Raw genomic sequence first — 21,825 nt, 5'->3', positions numbered from 1 at the left:
ATACAGAGAAATTATAACTTTTACGTGTTCTGCTGGCTCGCTCCACCGCATCGCGGCGTACCACCTTGTCTCGCCTACCGTTAAGTTTTATTTTTTTTTCGTTGATTTTCCCGTCAAGGACTTCGTCTTCATCTATTTAGGGCTGCTGCTTGTCAAACATGAACTTCCAGCATCTCGCACAAGTTTCCCCACTGTTGTTATAAACGTTATAAACCGAACTACAAGAAATCCATTGAAAGATCGTCGCCGTTACGTGAGAAGTTCAAGCATCGACTTTGTCAATTACTTTGACGCGTCATCGTTGGGCTACAGCCACACGAACGCTTCTTTTGCTGGCATTTCATCATTACACAAAATGCCTGCCTTGTTAAGTTCGCGAAAGTCATTATTGTATCTTTTAAATTATCACTTCGCAAAATTATTTATTGATAATAATTTTTTTTCAATGCCTGAAAATGTTTTCAACTACGAACCACCTTGCTCTGACGATCTAAAAAAATGCACCTTACTGTAAAATTGCAGTTATAAATCGTTTAGTAATCTTTACACCACCCGTTTCTTGGCCGAGGCCTCGTAGTGGGTATGTACCGTTGTCTGGTGAGTAAGAACAAGATCATGTCGGAGAAGGCGACGTTTCAGGAGGATGGCGTCACCGCCCAGCAGCTACTCGGATCCGGCGGCGGGCTCACCTACGACGATTTCCTCATCCTTCCCGGTTACATCGACTTCGACGCGGAAAATGTCGACCTCACATCCAAGCTCACCAAAAGGATCACCCTCGAGGTACCGTTGGTGTCGTCGCCCATGGACACGGTCACAGAGTCAGAGATGGCCATCGCGATGGCTCTCTGCGGGGGCATCGGCATCATTCACCACAACTGCACTGCAGAGCGCCAAGCCAGCGAGGTGAACAAAGTGAAGAGATACAAGAACGGCTTCATCAACGACCCGGTTGTTCTAAGCCCCGACAACTGCGTGTCGGACGTGGTGGACGTGAAGAGGAGGCGCGGTTTCGCCGGCATTCCCGTCACCGACACCGGGAAGCTCGGTGGCAAGCTGCTCGGCTTGGTCGCCTCCAGGGACATCGACTTTCTTCCTCCGGAAGACCACAACAAGCGCCTGTCTGAGGTGATGACGCCGCTAGAGGACCTGGTCGTGGCGCCCTCCGAGATCACGCTGGCCGAGGCCAACTCGCTGCTGCAAAAGAGCAAGAAAGGCAAGCTTCCTCTGGTGAACCCGCAGGGCGAGTTGGTGTCGCTCATTTCTCGCGCCGACTTGAAGAAGCGTCGCAGCTACCCGCTGTCCTCCGACGACGAGAACAAGCAGTTGCTGGTGGGGGCAGCCCTGGGCACGCGGGAAGCCGACAAGCAGCGCCTCGAGCTCCTGGTCCAGGCTGGCGTGGACGTCGTCGTGTTGGACTCCTCTCAGGGCAACTCCGTCTACCAGGTCACCATGGTGAAGTACATCAAGAACAAACACCCGAGCCTGCAGGTCATCGGCGGCAACGTCGTCACGTCCGCTCAGGCGAAGAACCTCATCGACGCCGGTGTGGACGGACTTCGCGTCGGCATGGGTTCCGGCTCCATCTGCATCACCCAGGAGGTGCTCGCGTGCGGAAGGCCGCAAGCGACGGCGGTGTACAAGGTGGCCGAGTACGCGAGGAGGTTCGGGGTGCCCGTGGTGGCGGACGGCGGCGCCTCCTGCGTGGGCCACCTCGTCAAGGCCCTGGCCCTGGGTGCCTCCACCGTCATGATGGGCGCCATGTTGGCGGGCACGACCGAGGCGCCCGGCGAGTACTTCTTCGCCAACGGGGTGCGCCTCAAGAAGTACCGCGGCATGGGGTCCCTCGACGCGATGACCAGCATCGAGGCCAGCGGCAGCCTCAGCCGCTACCACCAGAGCGAACGGGATGCGGTGCGCGTGGCCCAGGGGGTGACGGGCAACATTGTGGACAGAGGATCGGTCCATCGCTACGTGCCGTACCTCATCGCGGGCATCAGGCTGGGCTGCCAAGACATTGGCGCTCGAAGCCTGGACGTGCTCAGGACGAACATGTACTCGGGCGACATCAAGTTTGAGAAGAGATCGGTGTCGGCTCAGGCCGAAGGTGGAGTGCATGGCTTGCACTCGTACGTAGGACAATGAAAGTAAGTGCAGGAAGGAAGGTGTTGAAAAAGAAAGAAAGAAGCGTATTTGAATGGGGGGGGGGGAGGGGGGCGTGTACGGACGGTGGGACCTGTAAGACGGTTGACCTAATAATGTCGAAGAAGTTAGTAATAGCTAGGAGGCGTGGTTTGTGCGTTGACTGTGCTGCTTGAGCGGGCGTCAATCGACCACGTGGAGGGCATGGACTGTGAACACGCGCCGCAGGTGCCGACTATAGAGGAAAGCAAAGAAAAAGCAATTGTGGATAAGCAGAGTGAGAAAGAAGTCGGCCTGGTTTAAACCGCCGTTGGGATCTGTGGATCAAGCGAAAGACCGGCGATCAGCGTCACAGACGCGAATGGGAGAAACCGGTCACACGGTAGCCTAACCGCAGCAAGGGAACGAGTGTAACCAGGAGGTAGAGCATTGAAACAATAGTGCGAAAGTCACAAACGGAGGAAGCCTTAATTAGAAGAACAGGAAAGGGACAGCACTGAGGAAGAATGCGGAGGAGGACGAAATATTGTACGCAGTATGCGCTCTTCGATTCAAGGTGGTTTTGTTCGTTTTGTTCGTCTTCGTCTGATGTCTGTTCTTCGATCGTTCGTTTGCCTTTAGGATGATGATGATTCAGTAATTGCCGTGAAAATTTAGTATATCTTTTTACATTTCGTTTTGCACGAGCTTTCGTTTAGGCTGTATGACTCTTGCTTGACCCCGTTGTTCGCGGTGATACAAGTTCGCGTAATTGTATAAACACTGGACTTCGTCAGTGCGTCACAATGTCTTAGGCGTTGTGATTAAACGCCCTCACGTGCAAGTCTCGCCTCTGGCGTCAAAGTCTCGCGTCTCTCGACCACGGCGCTCACAGCGCGCGGGCATTGCACAAAAGGCAAAGTCGAACGCAATAGACTGGAGCGTCAACGCACCGACCGCGACAAACAACGCGCTCACGTGCGAGTGCTTACTGGCAGTCTCGTGGTATTAATCCGAGCGGCCATGAGACGAAACAACCAGAGATTCCTGTAGGAAGGCCTCGGCAAAAAAAGTAAGAATCGGAAAGCATGAAGTGAACGTCAGGGCTATGCAGCAAACAACGTCAGGCATCAGCGTCAAGCAACCACGTCCGCGCAAACGGCAAGAAACCTTCGCCTTCGCTTTCTCACGGTTTCAGCGCCGGTTGTCGGACCTGCGCAAATCTTTTGATCACACGGCTTTCCGTACGGCGTATTATGACTTGCAGCTACTGGCAAGCAGCCGCGGCTTGCCTCTTTTTTCTTTTTACAGCGAAGCTGTTTTTTTTAATACGTGTTCATTTCTGCGTTTAATAGGCAAAGCCTTGCGGCAGAAAAGGGGTGCTCTGTGGGGCAGGGAGAGGGGGATCGGTGCTCTCTTCTTCCTCGAGGTGGTCGAAGCTGTTTATGACTAGGGTTTCATGAAATTATCATGTGTGCGAGCAAAACCTATCATCATCAAGAACGGTTCGTGCCACTGCTTGCGCATTTGCCGTCGTCCTCTTCCATAGTTGGCTACGTGGCCGCTCGTCATGCCAGCGTTCCCAAACTACCACTCCCTCTGGGAAGGCGCTGACGACACTGGCCAGTCGGCACGGTGATTTCGGTCTCAAATTTTTTGCCTGGATATGTCGCGAAACGAAAACACGAATGTGCATAACGAAGGTATAACACGAGCGGACGCGAACGTACAAAAATAAATGTGCAGGCCTACATTTCGTCACGATGACCACTGATCAAGACAATAACTGTGTTCGTACCTTTGTTCAAAATTTTGTGTCACCTCTTTGTCGTGTGCTACATAGCCTTGCTGGTGATCCACCTTCGCAGAGTGGAAAGGCTCACGATATTTTTGATGGGTTAGAATCAAGAGCGCCAAAGTTGAAAAAGGTGTAGTGTGCGAAGCGTGGGAAGCTGGTCACGTGGTGGTAGAGGTAAATAAGGAATGGGAGAGCTTAGAAGAGCATGTATATGTATGTATGTATGTATGTATGTATGTATGTATGTATGTATGTATGTATGTATGTATGTATGTATGTATGTATGTATGTATGTATGTATGTATGTATGTATGTATGTATTTATGTATGTATGTATGTATGTATGTATGTATGTATTTATGTATGTATGTATGTATGTATGTATGTATGTATGTATGTATGTATGTATGTATGTATGTATGTATGTATGTATGTATGTATGTATGTATGTATGTATGTATGTATGTATGTATACACGCACAAACACGTGCACGCACACCTTCTAAGCTACCGTCAATTGCGCATCGCTCCTCAAAGACCTATAGGCAGGAAGTGTGTCGAGTGTGCTCCCGAAGAACACTCTGCAACATGGTGAGCGCGGTTTTAATCATGGACCCGCGACTTCAATGAGGTTCGACCTTAATGCTCACGCATTTCTCTCGCATTTACCTTTCAATCGCCGCTCACATTTTCATTTCGCATTTTGCGTTACTACATTGGAACACGGAGAATATAGCCGGGGGAAATGTAGCGAGCTGGAACCTCTTGAACGTGATAATCGGATGAGATGCACATTTCGACGTGCAAGCTTACGCAAATATGCGATCAATTATAAATTCTAGGCAATTAATTTTTGAGTATATAACTATTCGAAAAATTCGCCAGTGTGCGCAAGGCGACTGCTAATAAAACACCATCACATCTTCCACCTTACATCTTACACAGATGTTGGTTACACCATCACATCTTACAGCCTATTCATCGCGATAGCATTTAGGGCCCGGTGTCGCAGAAAATCCGGCGTCAGCGTCTGTTAGAGAAAAAAAGCCATCCATAAATATTTAGGTGTACGTACGTGCCACACCTTGCTATATATGCCATGCGGCAAATGCGGGTTATATTACTCCACCATTCTATCACTAAAGTTGCTCATACGTTGTCTTACATTCGTGGCAAAGTTGTTCCTCAGAATCTTGAGACCGACAGCCCACAAACAAATGTCGCGAAACAAAACATGGACGGCGCATGCATTTTATGCTAAATCTTGTCAGGCTTAAATATTAAAAGTGCGAAACGCTAACAGAGACCTGAAAACCATGTGATCCCGGAGATCGCGCGCGCAGAGGCCGCGTTTCTACCAGGAAGCTCGCCTTCGTGCATAGCGTTCGCCGACAGCGCTTCTCGGTAAACATTACCGCTACATAAGCTGCAGTTGCCAGGAAGCTTAAGAAGCAGTCAGAGGTCTTTGAGTGCTATCGCGTTACACTCTTAAAGGCGATGCTTTAGCGTCCCCGAAGTTTTTTTTATTTTTTTTTCTTACCAGTTTGACCCGCGTTAGCTGGGGCATGGTATCTTTGTTATCTCGATGACGGGCGTTAGATACACGCTTTTTTTTTTGTGATGATAATGATGAATCCTCAACAAATGGCACAAACCCACCATGGGGGATAGGCCACGAATCGGGTGGTAATATGATTGAATGAATAAACGAATTTGGTTAATAAATAACTAACACAAAAAGTAAAATAAATATATAATCCAAGATGAAAAATAAACTGGGAATACCTGAGTAAAACTAGTGATCAATACTATAGTAAACCTTGCGTTGATAGGAATACTAAATTATTAAAAGAAACATATACTTAAACTTGGGTAAGCTAAATTTTTGAACAACAATACCAGAAGGATTTAAACTGTGTATTTGTGCTTTTATATTTTTTGAATTTCGTAGACTGAAGTAGAAGTAAATCAATTGTGGAAACTAAGAACTATTAACAAGACATTCTTTTTGTGCCACATATAAAATTATAAATGGCTAGGCATATGTTCCTGTGGCTGTATCCCAATACTGTTGCTCCAAGGGAGAGAATAGTAGTGCTGTTTAAAGGTAATGCTAAATTTTGAAGTGGGATGTCGCAAGGGATACAACCTGCACTTTCTTCTTTTACTTCTTTTGTAACCTCGTTTTGTGAAAGTCCCATTTTGGTGATAGCAATACATGCGGTGATAGCAGTACTTGAAAATGAAGAAACATGTAAATAAATATAAGGTTGCAAGATTTCATTCGACTTTCTTTAATGTTATATGTGTTTCATGCGGTCTTGTGGCAACTCCCATAAATAAAGAAATCAAAGTTATCAGGCGATTCAACGTCTAGTAGAAGGCGATGAAAGTCGGTGTATTATTGGGCGAGCTGGGAGATAGCTAGAACGCGTTTTTGTACGGCATGATTATTGGTGAGAGCCGCGCTGGAGCGACGTTTGATCGGCGTCAACCAGAGGTTGAATCGCCTTCCAAATTTTGTCGTCGTCGTCGTCATCATCATCATCATCATAATCATCATCATCATCATCATCATTATTATCATCATTATCATCGTCATCATCACCACCACCACCACCTATTAACCTAGTAACCTAGTCGTCATCAACGCGGCTCTTGCATAACAAATTATGCGATTCCAATAACTGACTTCCGGAAGAAGGGGATCAACCTCCAATTCTCAAGACCGATAAAGAATGTTTTCATCATTATCGTAGGGTTAATCACCATCATCCTCGTCGTGATCATCATGAGGTTTGTCAAATTTTTAGACGGCATTATTTTTTCGATCGTTGCACGAAAGAGGCTAGAAAGAGACATGCCCGATACGGAAAACGGGTGGTAACTCGCCAACAAAGACATTGTCTTAAAAAAAAATTATTTGGCGAAAGTTATGGGCGGGGGCCGAGGTAGAAGAAGCGCTCCCCGCAAGCGCGTGGTGAACGAGGCGAAACGTAGAAGAAGATCGGTGCTCGGATGATGCGGAGCTCGCTGTACGGGCATTCTCCAAGTTCAGCCGTGCAGATCGGCGTCGGAACTTTTTGCCAGCGGATTCGGTAATGCCTGAGCCACGTTCCATTCCCTCATCCAAGTAGCAGCTAGCGAGAATGACTTTGCGCTTGGATTGCCACGCGGAGTTTCGATTGCGCGGTAATGGCCAGCAAACGTACGTACGCCTGTAATCTCTGCAGCTGCAGCGTATTAGTGGCTTTATTCGTCGCGTACGCGATGAACTTACCCTTGTCTTTTCTGGAAACTTGACCTGAATATATATAGGAAGCTAAGAGTCAGCCCCGTGCTAAAGCTTCCGGGTGAGCGACAAAATGATATGGCACGTTCGACAAGTCGTCTTCGAGCGATGTAGAACCCTATCGCGGCGCGATCTGCAATCGGCTGGTCGAAATCCAACACTCGGGGCACATTCGCCTCGTTCATTTAAAGGAACACTAAAGGTTACCAGAAACTCAAGTTAAAGTGGTAGAGCAATGTTCTAGAACGTCTAAGGCGTCAATTTAATCGCGAACAGAGCTTTAGTAACCGAGAAATTGAGGTAAATGCATGACACGATTTGAGACCCCCCAGCGACATTCCGGTACTAGCCCGATGACGAAAGGACTCCTCATAATTTGTGTTACTAATACTCAACTGCTCGTAATAAAAATATCACTTCATTCGATTATAAGACGGGAAAAAATGCTACTTGTCTACGTCTATTCGATTCTAAGAAAAAATAACATTTTGACGTTACCCTTCAGTAATATGGGTGGTCGAAAGGTTTCGTTTTCGCTCGACTCTGCGGGCTCGACTTTGCGCCGCTCACGCTTTGGAGTTTCAGTAGTTTCGTTATCGCGTCGTGCTGTGCGGGTTCTGCTGGCTCACGAAGCTTTCATTTGGAAGAAGCAGCGAGAATGCCACGTCCTTGTGATGTCGTGGGAAGCCCTCGTTGCTTTCCCGCTCCGGAGAGCCGGTGTCGAGGCCGCCGTCGTAGTACGCAACGACGCCGGCAGCGCGAGCCCTCAGCAGCACGTCGCGCTCGCCAGTGCTCAAATCGCTGACGTTGAGCCCACCATCGCGAGCCAATCTGTCGTTGTCAGGGTCCATTGCGACGAGCGTCGAAGTTTGCTTCATAGAATGAAGTACCAGCTTATGGTCGCGCGTTTCTCCTTCCGCTTGCCACCATACTCCCGCTTTCGCTCTGCTGTCGGCTCTGTCTTGGCTCTGTTTCTGGCCGCGCGTTTGCGTTTTGCGCAGAAAAGCTGTAGCGCCGTCTGCGGACACCATTCTACTCGCCGATGGCACAACGTCACTATGAGACCATGATGTCAGTACTCCTCGACCGGAGGGCGGGCGATTTGAACTGCACTAGAGGAACGCGGACGCTTCAGAACGCATTTTCTCTTAAAATAAGTCTCTCCTTGGCCCGAAACAAGCATTTCGAGGTTTCTGGGATGGTATTTCAACAGTCCACATTGACTTAATAGTAACCTTTAGTGTCCCTTTAAAGTGCTCTCGTATTCAGAGCTCTCGTAGGCGCTACCCCCTCCAACCTATGGGAGCACTACCGAAATCCCATGGAAAATCGATCACGTGATCCCTGCATACCGAGTCGGAGGCCGGTAGGAACCAGCTGAAAGTACCAATGGGAACTGCACCTGAGCCTTGACTGACGTCCCTGAGCTGTTGCGTAAAGCTTGACTGATGCAGAACTTACGGCGGCGAATCAATGTCATTGTAAAACCAACATTGTCGTCTGCTCTTTTCTTGCTGCGTACTTGTGCTGCCACCCAATTTAATACCAAGCTATGAAACTCTTATTCGTGCCCATCCGCAACTCGGCGCTTCTGAACAGTACACGTGACAGCGCACTCTTTGTTTACAAATGCGCATTTGGAATGTAGGGTTTTGACAGCAGCGCGAATTCCCTTGTTTTATGTCTCACGTAGGATTTGCTGCCCCGTGAGGAACCGGCATGCCTTTATGTCCCGGGTTTCGCAAGGCGTTCGTGGGCTGGAAGCTGTGGTACATATTCGCGGTGCCCTTGCTGCTTCTACCGCTGCCTATATACATGGGAAACAAGGTGAGAGACTGTGAGGGGAACTATCGCTCTGCAAAGCGGTATCCGAGGGAGGCCCTTAGTTCTCTTAAATGCAGGAAACATTCCTGTCGGGAGCAACGTCAATAACTCAATGAATGAATGAATGAATTAATTAATTATTAATTAATCTATTTCAGTTTTCCTAGGTAAAAGGACAGACTGGCAATAGAAAAAGCGGCCTCAACGACTGCTTAGCAAGCCCCACCAATCCTAAAGCTTCACCGTTTCTTAGTGCTCAGAAAAAAATACCCGTTACATTAGGTTTTTAGCTGAAAAGCAGCGAGTGCTTCAGCTTAGCTTTTAAGAGTGCCAGACTTTTATTGTATTTGTCACATCCGCCTATATTCGCAGCCGCGTATATTGCGGTAGCAATTACATGGACACTCCAGGCGCGTTCCCGTCGTAGGCGTGATATTCGGTATGAAGTGATATTCGGTATAAAGAGTACGATAACACTGTCGCGGCGCGCCGTATACTGTATGTGCGAGTGAAAGCGTGTGATGGTAAGCCGTTGATGGCGACTCAATCTAGAGGGGGGGGGGGCGAGATAGGGGGTTGGGTGGCGTTCTACTTCGGCGGCTGCTGCGTATGGCGGGGCTGCGGGGGCCACATATCTTGAAAGCGACCTGCGATGGGAGCAGAGTGCGCCGAGTGCTGATATCTTCGGTGCGCGCTGTGCCCTAGCCGCTTAGGTCGCGTTGAAGCGAGAGGCAGCACGAAGGTCAATTCGCTCGCTGCTGCTGCCGCTATTCCTCACGCCAACGTTCTGACAGCGAGTGTGCGCGGTCATCGAGCAAGATGCGTTCATGCTTGCTTGTGCGCGCGTGACAGCATTCTTTGTGAATTTAGTTAGCAAGCGAATGTTCACGAGTTCGTACGGCCGATAAAGCTACTGTCCTTACTTCGTACAGCTGTCTACTAATTTGCTATCGCAATCGATGCTTCGCCTTTCGGGCGAAACTACACCGTCCGGGTGCAGTTCAAGCGCAAACGGCGCGGGCTTTTTCCGTTTTTATAAGAGGTGCTGTGGGTGTGGTGGTTTCGAACGCCGTCGTGTTCTCTTTTCTCGTTGAGCGATGGCCACCCTATGATTATGCCACGCACGCGCAGGCTGGCCTCAGCGCTTACGCCATGATCTGGATGGCGGCTTACTGGACGCTCGAGCCGATCCCGCTGGCGGTCACGGCGCTCATGCCCCTGGTGCTGTTCCCGATGTTCGGCGTCCTGAGCAGCGCCAAGACGACCACCCTGTACTTCAATGTGAGCGCTCGGCGCGCTAATAGAGTGATTTAGTTTAGGGGACGCAAGCGCCTTGCGTACGCAAGAACTCGGGGCGACGCTACTGCGCATGCGCAGACCGCCACGTCTGAGTCTGCGCATGCGCAGTAGCGTCGGCCCTATTTCTTGCGTACGCAAGCCGCTTGCGTCCCCTAAACTAAAGCTCTCTAATTAAGGCCCGCTCCGAATCTGAAAATTAAATTACGGAGGTTTTACGTGCGCGTGAAATCACGATTTGAATGCGAGGCACGCCGTAGTGAATTGCGGATGAATTTTGACCAAACGGGACCTTCTTTTTTTTTTAAATAGATGCACATAATTCTTAAATATGCGGCCGTTCTTGCGTTCCGCCTCCATCGGAATGTAACCGCCGCGCGATGGTGTCGAACCCCGGACCACCAGCTCAGCAACGTCATGCCATGGCCATTGGGCTATACCGCAACGGACGAAGGCCCATTCCTTCGTTATTGGACGGACACCAAAGAGGAATTTAGTGGGACGATAACGACAAACGACAAATAAGTTTAGACTGATATTCTTTGAGAACCCTATTTTTCTATGTTGCTCTAATAAGTTGATCATGGGAAGTGCAAATGAAGACCACCTTTCCATATTTTTTTTTTAAATTTTGCACCGGAACCCCAGCGCCGATACGCCAGTCGGACGCCACAAATTTCAAAGCGTCCTTTTCTTTAAAATTGTTGTTAAATGCGTAAGTATTTATATGCCTACCCAACGAGGAAAACCCATCTGTCCGTCCGTCCTTCACGTAAAACAAGATCGCTTTCAAGATGAAGCCCTACCCGCCGTGGTTGCTCAGTGGCTATGGTGTTAGGCTGTTGAGCACGAGGTCGCGGGATCGAATCCCGGCCGCGGCGGCCGCATTTCGATGGGGGCGAAATGCGAAAACACCCGCGTACTTAGATTTAGGTGCACGTTAAAAGAACCCCAGGTGGTCGAAATTTCCGGAGTCCTCCACTACTGCGTGCCTCATAATCAGAAAGTGGTTTTGGCACGTAAAACCCCATAATTTAATATGAAGCCCTAAGCAGCGCGCGAATTGACCTTCGCGCTGCCTCTCGCTCCAACGCGAACCAAGCGGCGAGAACACAGCGCACACGAAGCTATCAGCACCCGGCGCACTCTGCCCCCCAACCGCAGATCGCTTTCAAGATGGCGGCCGCGCCACAGGCAGCTCCCGCCGGATCGCGGTTAATCACGGTCAGCAGTGGTTTGCATCGAGAGGAGGCAACGTCATCGATCGACCACGTCTACACGCGAGGTCTAGCAAACGTGGCACTGTGTTCACAGCACGCATCGGCCAGTGCTCGTCTTCCACGAAGCAGCATCATCATCCAAACGCACCATATCACATGACATGAATGAACATTGCTACTACTCGCCTCTTATTCGTCGTCTCATGCTGGTTGGTCTCAGTTAACATTTCGGTGTTCCGATCGCACTTCGTTTCGCGATTCTTTCGCGGCGTTTATCGCAACTGTACCAAACAAAGCAGCGTACAAGGAATGAAACAAAACAGCTGAAGCAAGGGAAACAACGAATAATCGACGCCAACATGCGATGTACGAAGCGGTACACATGGTGGTCATCATTACTATAAATACATCAATATTTCGTAAAGTAATGCCTTTACTACGCGTACATTTTGTTTTGATGTTTCTATGTATTAGGAAAAATAAATATTGCTGAAAAAATATGGCAAATTAATTATAAGATGCATTTGTGCCATATTTTTTTATTACTATCGAGGCGATGGCAGCGCTAAGGACATGTTGGGGTTTCTGTTAAAAGCTTCAAAGGAGACTACCTGGAGACCGTGTAGCACCGACACACATCCATTGAACTAATGTGCCTTTCAAAGCTCAATGCTCCTTACCTTCAAAGGACCTTTGGCATGCTCGTGTGACTGGGGTATTAGTTTCGGATAAGAGTGGGTGACTACGGCTATATATATATTGCCACGAGAAAAGACATAAAAAGATATAAATACTCCGTTACTTACGAGTTTCAGAATAATCTTTTTTTTCTCCGGTAATTGAGCTCAGAAAGTCAAAGAACCTCTACAATCTTATTTCTTTCCTCCTTCCTTTTCCTGTTGCCCTACAAAGCTCCTCTCTTTCTGCCGTACCTAATAACCTCCACAACCATATATATATATATATATATATATATATATATATATATATATATATATATATATATATATATATATATATATATATATATATATATTGCGATGAGGTTTATTCTCGTTCACGACGTTGTGGAACGCTAGGCAAAACAAGGCACTGCAAGGGCTGTCCGAAGCACGGGGTCGCTCGAGATCACGGCACGGCCCTTCGTCTTCCTCTTCAGACGGCACATACACAGGGGCGCGTCTGCTTCATTACAATGCCCCGGGAGCTAAGCGTAGCCATCCTGGCGACTCAGGGCGCGGAGAAGATGAGCGGGTCGTAGTACGGTTTCAGGCGGTTGACATGTACTGTCTCTCGCCCACGACGACGCAGGTCTGGTGACACGGTGAGCGGCTCGACGATGTAGTTGACCGGTGAAGTGGCCTCGATTATACGGTATGGACCGTGATAACGCGCCAGGAGTTTGGAAGAAAGGCCAGGAATGTTGGCTGGTATCCAAAGCCACACAAGTGAACCAGGAACAAAGTTGGGCGGTGGTTGATGAGCACGGTCATGTCTTGTCTTTTGACGTTCTTGAGTCTCACTAGTCAGGGCACGTGCCAGCTGACGGCAATCTTCAGCATATTTGGCGACTTCGGAAAGCGGAGTATACTCTGTAGCGTCAGGTTGGTACGGCAGTATGGTGTCCAAAGGGCATGATGGCTCACGGCCATACACAAGGAAAAAGGGGGAAAAGCCGGTGGTCGCTTGCGTCGCGGTGTTGTACGCGAACGTAACAAAGGGGAGTACGGTGTCCCAGTTGGAGTGGTCGGATGAAATATACATCCGCAACATGTCGCCAAGTGTGCGATTGAAGCGCTCGGTAAGACCGTTGGTTTGGGGATGGTACGCGGTCGATTTGCGATGAATTATCCTGCACTCAGCGAGGAGGGCTTGGATGCCCTCCGACAGGAAGACACGGCCCCTATCACTCAGTAATTCTCGGGGAGCACCGTGGCGAAGGACAAAATTGCGAAGGATGAAAAAACCAACGTCACGGGCGGTCGCTGCTGGCAGTGCTGCAGTCTCAGCGTAGCGAGTAAGGTGATCTACGCCGACAATAATCCACCGATTTCCACGCCCGCTGCATGGAAACGGGCCGTAGAGGTCGATGCCGACGCGGTCGAACGGACGAGACGGGCATGGCAGCGGCTGCAACGGTCCTGTGAAACGCTGTGTAGGTGTTTTGCTTTGTTGGCATGTAGTGCAAGACTGAATGTACTTTTGCACAAAGTTGTACATGCCTCTCCAATAATAGCGCTGACGCAACCTTGTGTAAGTTTTGAGGACGCCGGCATGAGCGCTTAGGGGGTCAGCGTGAAAAGACGCGCAGACGTCAGAGCGCATATGACGAGGTATAGCGAGGAGCCATTTGCGTCCGTCGGGCATGTAGTTTCGGCGATATAGAATGTTGTCCCGCACTGAGAAGTGGGTTGCTTGGCGACGCAGTGCTCGTGTCGAAGGGACATCAGACGGAGCAGCAAGGTAGTCGAGTAACATTGCAAGGGATGGGTCCTTGCGCTGCTCTGTGAGCATGTCAGGGATGGTGAACGGTGACAGGGTGGACGAGGAAGCTGACAACGACGCCAAATCAGGCGTCAGTGGGGAGCGAGAGAGCGCATCAGCGTCGGAGTGCTTGCGACCAGAGCGGTACATGACGCGGATGTCGTACTCTTGCAAGCGAAGCGCCCAACGTCCCAAGCGTCCAGACGGGTCTTTCAAGGAAGAAAGCCAACAAAGGGCATGGTGGTCAGTAACAACGGCGAAAGAACGGCCGTAAAGGTATGGGCGAAACTTGCTTAATGCCCAGATGATCGCTAGACACTCCTTTTCTGTGACGGAGTAATTTAATTCTGCTTTCTTTAGAGTACGGCTCGCATAAGCGACGACGTATTCATCATAGCCAGCTTTCCGTTGCGCTAAGACCGCGCCAAGGCCAACTCCGCTGGCGTCAGTATGGACTTCCGTGGGAGCATCAGGGTCGTAGTGGCGAAGAATCGGTGGTGTGGTCAACAAGTGGCGCAATTGCTGAAATGCTGCATCACATTCAGGTGACCATGCTGCTATGCCGTTACTGGCGGAAAGTAAACTTGTCAAAGGCGCCATGATGGATGCGAAATTGCGTACGAAGCGACGAAAATAAGAACATAAGCCAATAAAACTTCTGAGGGTTTTGATAGACGTGGGCCTTGGGAACTCTGCAACAGCGCGGAGCTTGTCTGGATCCGGGAGGACGCCGTCTTTTGAGATAACGTGACCCAATATGGTTAGCTTGCTTGCAGCAAAGCGGCACTTTTTGAGGTTAAGCTGTAGACCGGCAGAGGCGAGACAGGTCAGAATGTCATGCAGGCGAGCGAGGTGCGTCGGAAAATCGGTTGAGAAGACGACGATGTCGTCGAGGTAACATAAACAGGTCTTCCATTTGTGGCCACGAAGGATGGTGTCGATCATACGCTCAAAAGTAGCAGGCGCGTTGCACAACCCGAAGGGCATGACGTTAAATTCGTAGAGGCCATCGGGTGTAACGAATGCGGTTTTCGGACGGTCAGGCTTGGCCATGGGAACTTGCCAGTACCCGGAGCGCAGATCCAAGGAACTGAAGTATTCTGCGCCTTGTAAACAGTCGAGAGCGTCATCGATTCGAGGCAGAGGGTAAACGTCTTTCCTCGTTATCTTGTTTAGGCGTCTGTAGTCGACACAAAAGCGAATGGAGCCATCTTTTTTCCTCACCAATACGACAGGTGAAGACCAAGGACTTTGAGAGGGACGGATGACTTTACGTTGGAGCATGTCGTCCACGTGCTCCGTGATGATTCGGCGCTCTTCGGCGGAGACACGATACGGGCGCTGTCGCAAGGGGGAGTGGGAACCAGTGTCGATGATGTGAGAAACACCGGTGGCACGGCCCAGTGACGTCTGATGACAGTCGAAAGAAGAGACAAACTTGTGAAGGAGAGCGAGAAGTTGGCGGCGATGAGATGGGGAAAGTGCAGGGTCGATGGCCTTGTCAAAACCCACTGAAGGTGATGAGCCGGAGACCGAAGCGATGGCGTCAAGGTGACGGAGGGAGGCGGCAGGAACATCGAAGTCGTCGACGTAGTCGACCGCTTGAAAGTATCCTACCGTCTCTCCACGCAGTAGGCTGATCGGGTACTGGTAGTAGTTGGTGACCAGCATCACAGTTGAGCCAGAGGTTACAGTAAGCACGGCAAACGGAAGAACAATGCCCTTGCGTTGAGCAAACACATCGGACGGCGTGAACACTACGGTGGCGTCAGATGCGGAATCAGACGACAAGACAACAGCCATCGACGACTCAGGAGGTACGGTTGTGTCGGCATCAACAGTGAGTTTGTCGGCAAAGTGAGGAGAGCTGGTCGGCAGTGATTCACATAGTGGTAAAAGCGACACTTCTGCACGTGAACAGTCAATGACAGCATGATGACGTGACAGGAAATCCCAACCAATGATGAGGTCGTGAGAGCACGATGGTAGCACGAAACACTCGATTATGTACAGAACGTCGTTGATGACGACACGGGCCGTGCATACAGCTGAAGGGTGGATTCGCTGCGCGCTGGCAGTGGCGAGCACCAGGCCAGAGCGAGCTGTAGTCACTTTTCGTAGCTTGCGGCAAAGGCCCTCGTGAATGACGGAAACGGCTGCTCCGGTATCGACTAGTGCCACTGCTGGTACTCCCTCTACAAAAACGGTAATTACATTTTGCGGCGAAGATTGAGGTCTTGAGAAAATCGACGTATTTGCAGTTCTTGCCTCAGGAACTGCAGCAGTCAGTTTCCCTCTTCAGTGGGAACTCGACGACGCAGGGGCGAAATCGAACGCCGACGAGGGGAAGGGGAACGCCGAGTTTCCAACCGGCGATCAGTGTCGAGACGTCGCGGTGATAATGGAGGCGTGGCGGCGTATTGTGGTGCGTAGCGGGGCCTGTCAAAGCTGGTACACGCAGTTGAGGCGCGGCGGCGACAGAAGCGTGCCACATGGCCAGCAATGCCGCAGGCGAAGCAGATAGGCCGGTTGTCTTGAGTGCGCCACGTCTCGGTGGGACGAAAAAAGTGTGGTGACGGTCGGGCAACTTGAAATGAAGCCGGATTCATGGGCGGTGGAAAGGAAGTGGTCTGCGCAGGTGGCCGTGCAACCACGGCTGCATAACTGAGCGGCAGCGACGTAGGGTGGTTGGCAAAGTTGGTATGGGCCAGCGGCACACTCATAGGGTTGGGTGGGGGGGTTGTAGGAGCTGCAGGAAGCGCTTCAGATATGTGATTTCGGATGGCTTCCTGCAGCGTCGGAGGCAAAGCTGCCGTAGGTGCGTCACTGTGAGGCAGCAGGGAGAGCTGCCTGGCCACCTCTTCACGGATAAAATCTTTGATATGCTGCGAGAGGGTCGAGTTGGTGAATTCGGTAGAAACCGCGATGCTGGAGACGGAATCGGTGTGCTGGATGTTCTGGCGGGCGATGGAACGTTGGCGGCGCAGCTCGTCAAAGCTCTGGCAGAGGTTAATGAGGACGGATACGCTAGTTGGGCCTTTGGCCAGCAACATCTGGAATGCGCTGTCCTCGATGCCCTTGAGGATGTGTTTGATCTTGTCATCCTCTGACATGCTGGGATTGACCCGCTTGCACAAATCGAGAACATCCTCGATGTAGCTGGGGAATGTTTCGCCAGGCTGCTGTGCGCGCTGGCGTAGACGCTGTTCAGCGCGTAGCGTACGCACAGCTGGGCGATCAAACACTTCTGCAAACAGAGTCTTAAAGGCGGACCAGCTTGTAAAGTCTGATTCGTGGTTGAAGAACCAAAGTTTGGCTACGTCGGCGAGGTAGAACGGCACGTTGGTCAGCTTAGACTGGTCATCCCATCGGTTATGGGCACTTACACGTTCGTACGATGAGAGCCAGTCTTCCACGTCGTGTTCGGCGGTCCCACTGAAAATGGGTGGGTCGCGCTGACGAGGGACGCCGGCGCAGATGACAGTGGCAGCCGGTGGGGCGGGCAACGAGGTGGCGGGATCAGGCATAGTGCAAGGCGATCTTGTTGGCAGGGTTCGAGTGCGGAGCTCCAGGACGAGGCGAAGGATCTCAGCAACCTCCACCAAATGCGATGAGGTTTATTCTCGTTCACGACGTTGTGGAACGCTAGGCAAAACAAGGCACTGCAAGGGCTGTCCGAAGCACGGGGTCGCTCGAGATCACGGCACGGCCCTTCGTCTTCCTCTTCAGACGGCACATACACAGGGGCGCGTCTGCTTCATTACAATATATATATATATATGTAGTTCAGGTGCTTGCAAGGCAGTGAGGTCGTTACGGCGCCCACGTGGCCACACAATTTTTCACTTTTCCACGTCTGCTACAGGTAATTCTCACCCTTTTCTTTCCCTCACATTAATAAACAATCAATCTTCTGCGACATTACACGTGCGGATTATTAAGCCCATGCCACGAGGTGTCATGGAAGTGCCTCCCGTTCCAGAACATCGGCTTCGTCCTGTTCGGATCGCTGGCGGTGGCGGCTGCCGTGGAGACGAGCCGCCTGCATCAGCGCCTGGCCCTCAAGTCGCTGCTGGGCATCGGGACGAGCAATCGAAGGTGATCCTCCGCGAGCTACAAGCATAGGCCGCTTACAGGATAAATATGTCTTGCCGCCCCGGACATACCTCTTACAGAAATCCGCACTGACCGAGTACGAGTTATTTCTCGATACAAAGCACTTAATTGGCACCTTATAGTTTCCCAAATTCACAGAGGACGGAACGAGTAGTTCGGGCAGGCGTACACAGGTTGCGAGTGAGCGCTGTGCGCCTTTCTCTTTGTTTTTTAAGCATGCGGTGCTTTTAGCTCCCTTCGTGGGCGACCTTCAAGCGACCTTGAGCCAAAAGCCAGAGCTGTTATCCGGCCACCCAAAACGAGAACGGAGCGAGAACATTCTGGCATCGTTGCGAGTTACGCTAGCTACTAACCAAACAAGTTACAAAAAAAAATATTGCTTACAAAAAAAATATGTTTGCCCACAATATCACTCAAGGTGTAACTTCGAGTACGCTGAAGTTTAATTTGTCATTTCCCATAGCGACGTCCAAAAGGCAGACGCAGGGCACCAAGCACTTCATTGTCATCTTTTGGCCCTGAGACAGGGTTGCCTGTGCTCTTTTTTTTTAACGCCAGCGGTCCGTGAGTTCCGCGGCGCGAGTTTAGCGCCACCTCCAAGAGATGGCGCCACGCCGCGTGACCAAACCCGGTAGCGCCCGGCGCGTCGCGGCTACAAATTTAAGCCGATCACTACGACGCGACAAGAAGAAAAAGGTAGCCGGAGACGCTGAGCGCGCTTCACTGTTAGAATAGAAAAGTCCTTTGAAGGCGGCAGCACCACAGGCATCAAAAGACGCCATATGGACGCAATCGTTTCCCGTAACTGTGACAGGAAACAGTTGTAACAGGAAACAATTGCGTCCATATGGTCCAGTGCACTATATGGCGTGGTGCGGCGTGCTGTGGTGTGGTGTGCCATTGAAAACATGCACCATACCCATTTTGGGATTGTGGCTGGTGTTACCTCCAACCAATCTGCTTGCCCGGTAGTCATTTCATGCTTACATCGACTCTCGATTACGGGAGAGCCAGCATTTTTTTCTACTCCTTTGTTGGTCACGCGAACTTAAAAGTCAGCGGAGATTGCTTGGTTGAAGAAGTGACGTCACTTTCTCGCTTCGCAGTGTCGCTTTTGTTACCGGTAAAATAAAGCGGCACATTTTATATTAACTGTGCTTCGCAGTCAGCACATGCAACCCTCATTGGTATCACCCACAGTCTTGCGCTGCTGCTGTTTGTCAAAGGTCGTTTTTGCGGATGTTTAAGGGAGCCCTTCTCCTGATGGCGAGCGGCCTGCTCACCTTTTCAGAATCCTGCTGGGTTTCATGCTGGTGACCATGTTCATGTCGATGTGGATTCCCAACACCGCGTCCGCCTCCATCATGGTGCCCATAGTCGTGGCCACTCTCGACCAAATTCACGGAAACAGGAGAAGCCCTTCCGAAGGTTCGTCACTGCACGTGGAGCTGTGCACAGGGCGACGTTTCGGAGAATCACGAAAAGGCGCGGGGGAGGGGGCGAAGGGGGGATCCTGTGCATGAGTCGTATGTCTACATTCTAGTTTTACACAAGACATCAGAGGCCGAATTCGCAGCTTTTCGCCCGTAAGAACCGTTTGCCATAGAGTGATCACCTTCGCTATCGATATTAGTCCGACGCCACCGTTGGGCGCTTGTTATTACGAAGAAACGGCCTGCGAAGTTCTTTGTGAGCACAGGACCTGGAGGAAGCGGAAGCTAAGAGGCGTGCTGTGGCCCTCGATACTGCGCATGAGAACGCACTGGAGATCGCACTTGAGATTGCTCGAAACTGGGCGGACGAGGTTTCGACGCGGAAGTATACGCAATGCGGAAACGCGTGCATTCGCACGATCTCGCTCCCGTTGGTCTTACGTCAGCTCTAGCTTCCGCTCCAGAGCGACATTATTGCGACACTGAGAAAAGCGAGTTGCAGCCGAAGTCGTCATGAAAGCGTCGCCAGAGCTGGCTTCTTCGCAATACGATACAGTTTGTGGAGAAGCACGCTTCTGTAACCGATTGTATATAACTACATGTCGAAAGTGTTTATGCCTGCTCGTAACCGAGTAAATTCTCGTGGGAGCGGTAAGCGTCCTTAGGAGTAACGAACAACTAGAAGAGCTGCCACGAACTCGGGACAAGCTACTGAAAGCTGCCGACTGTAACAACCTGTAGCGAGGTAGCGATACGACAAACCGGGCTTATTGAAGGCGTTGCACGCGAAAGAAACATATGAATTAATATCATTGCTACGGAGTGTCTGAAGTTTGTCGGAACCACAGAGCCAAATTTGTATGCGTGGGATGCAACGCAATGGTTGCCAAAGATGAAGCGAATGCAACTGCAAGTGATTGGAGATTGTACAGACAATGTCGATACAATCTCCGATTCGCGAACCTTCGACATTGTCGGAGGTTCGTGAAGTTTCCCGAGGCTGTTGGCTATCGCGTGACAGCGCGAAGAAGCCGCGTGTCTCTCGAACGACTGCATTGAAAGAGTCTGCACGCCTTTTTTAGGCGGGAAGAGCGTTAAACGCGAGGGCGAAGTGAGGCACAAAATTACCATACGCCTCGTTCATGTCCTCGGCGCTGTTCTCGCCTGAAAATGAACAACCGACTGGTCGGTGCGTTCACGTTAATGCGGCGTCATTCTCGAATAAAGAACAAAAAAATAGTCTGGGGGTTGTTCAGAAAGTTTTGATGCGATGTGCCTCGTTTCCCCGTGCGCCCTTTCCAGATACCCTCTTTGGTCCAGAGACGGGACCCGCGGAGCACGGAGAGGTTTCTAGCGCGGATGCGACCGCTCTGCAGTGAGTGCGATTTCAGCAGCACTAGATAACTAAGTGCTAGATAACATAGTGCTACGGAGTTGCCTATAGATCGCACGCAACGCTCGGAGGAGGCTGTGAATCATTTAACCCTGCAGTGCTAAAGAATCCGCTCGCGTTACATATCCTACTGAAAGCTTCGCCATGCCGTTATACGTGTTCCTTCGTCAAAACGAGATTTAACCTGAATGGTTCAGTTATATAACCACTCCTCAGCTTTCCCCGATATTTCCCCTAGCATTGTTTTCACGCATCACCTGTAGAGCGTGGCACCAAGACGTACGCTGCTGCACTGACTTTGTCATCGATGAAGGCACTAAGGGACTCACTGGCCTCGCCGTGCCGAATCGTACGGCCGGTTTCTTACTTTGGAACGACTAACCTCACCAATCGATTCCCTCGCGCACTGTTCCGATGGACTTAATCTTTTCGGCTGCTCGGCTGTAACGTACTCGAGAATATTTTTTCCTCCGATCACCGTGCAACGACGCCGATCTAAAGCGATAGTGAAACGCGTTTATTGCAAATGTCCTCGCACACACGAATCAACCGTAAGCTCGTACGTTAAATGGAAGCTAAAGGGAAATAAATATGAACTCGTGATTCATCGAATGCTTTATTCGTCTAGAAGTCTATAATCGATTTCTGTTTGCCAATATATCACATTGCCGCCTCCAAAATGACCGCCGACCAGTGCTGACGTCACGAGAGATGACGTCACACGAGAGTTGCCGCAGTCTACAGCAAGTGGCGCCACTCCGTTTTTCTATTTTCGTTCCTTTTCTCGCTTACAAAAGTCCGCTGCGAATGGCAAATTCGTTATTACAGAAGTCCACTCATTACAATCT

General features: G+C 50.4%; 2 protein-coding genes across 8 annotated transcripts in view; both read left to right on the top strand.

Moving 5' to 3' along the window:
* The window catches only part of LOC135915485 (solute carrier family 13 member 2-like), a 39,482-nt gene that overhangs the window by 3,803 nt on the left and 13,854 nt on the right, over positions 1–21,825 (top strand). Inside the window, exons 1-6 of one of the 7 annotated variants that reach the window (XM_065448579.1) lie at positions 6,898–7,017; positions 8,905–9,038; positions 10,167–10,316; positions 18,018–18,133; positions 19,443–19,579; positions 20,887–20,959. In XM_065448579.1, coding sequence (XP_065304651.1) covers positions 8,931–9,038; positions 10,167–10,316; positions 18,018–18,133; positions 19,443–19,579; positions 20,887–20,959 — 584 coding nt within the window. In that variant the 5' untranslated portion in view covers positions 6,898–7,017; positions 8,905–8,930. Of the gene's footprint in view, positions 1–6,897; positions 7,128–8,904; positions 9,039–10,166; positions 10,317–18,017; positions 18,134–19,442; positions 19,580–20,886; positions 20,960–21,825 lie in introns of those variants that run through there. The other 6 variants (XM_065448580.1, XM_070534125.1, XM_065448582.1 and 3 more) reach the window with 6 other exon arrangements.
* Positions 608–2,985, top strand: LOC135915487 (inosine-5'-monophosphate dehydrogenase 1-like). The gene has a single exon (XM_065448585.1). The coding sequence runs from the start codon at positions 616–618 to the stop codon at positions 2,143–2,145; it is 1,530 nt and encodes a 509-aa protein (XP_065304657.1). The 5' UTR covers positions 608–615; the 3' UTR covers positions 2,146–2,985.

The sequence above is a fragment of the Dermacentor albipictus genome, chromosome 2 (assembly GCF_038994185.2).
Source record: "Dermacentor albipictus isolate Rhodes 1998 colony chromosome 2, USDA_Dalb.pri_finalv2, whole genome shotgun sequence".
In the NCBI taxonomy this organism is placed as follows: domain Eukaryota; kingdom Metazoa; phylum Arthropoda; class Arachnida; order Ixodida; family Ixodidae; genus Dermacentor; species Dermacentor albipictus.
Note: the sequence above shows the minus strand (reverse complement) of the source record. Positions and strands in the feature narration are given on the sequence as shown.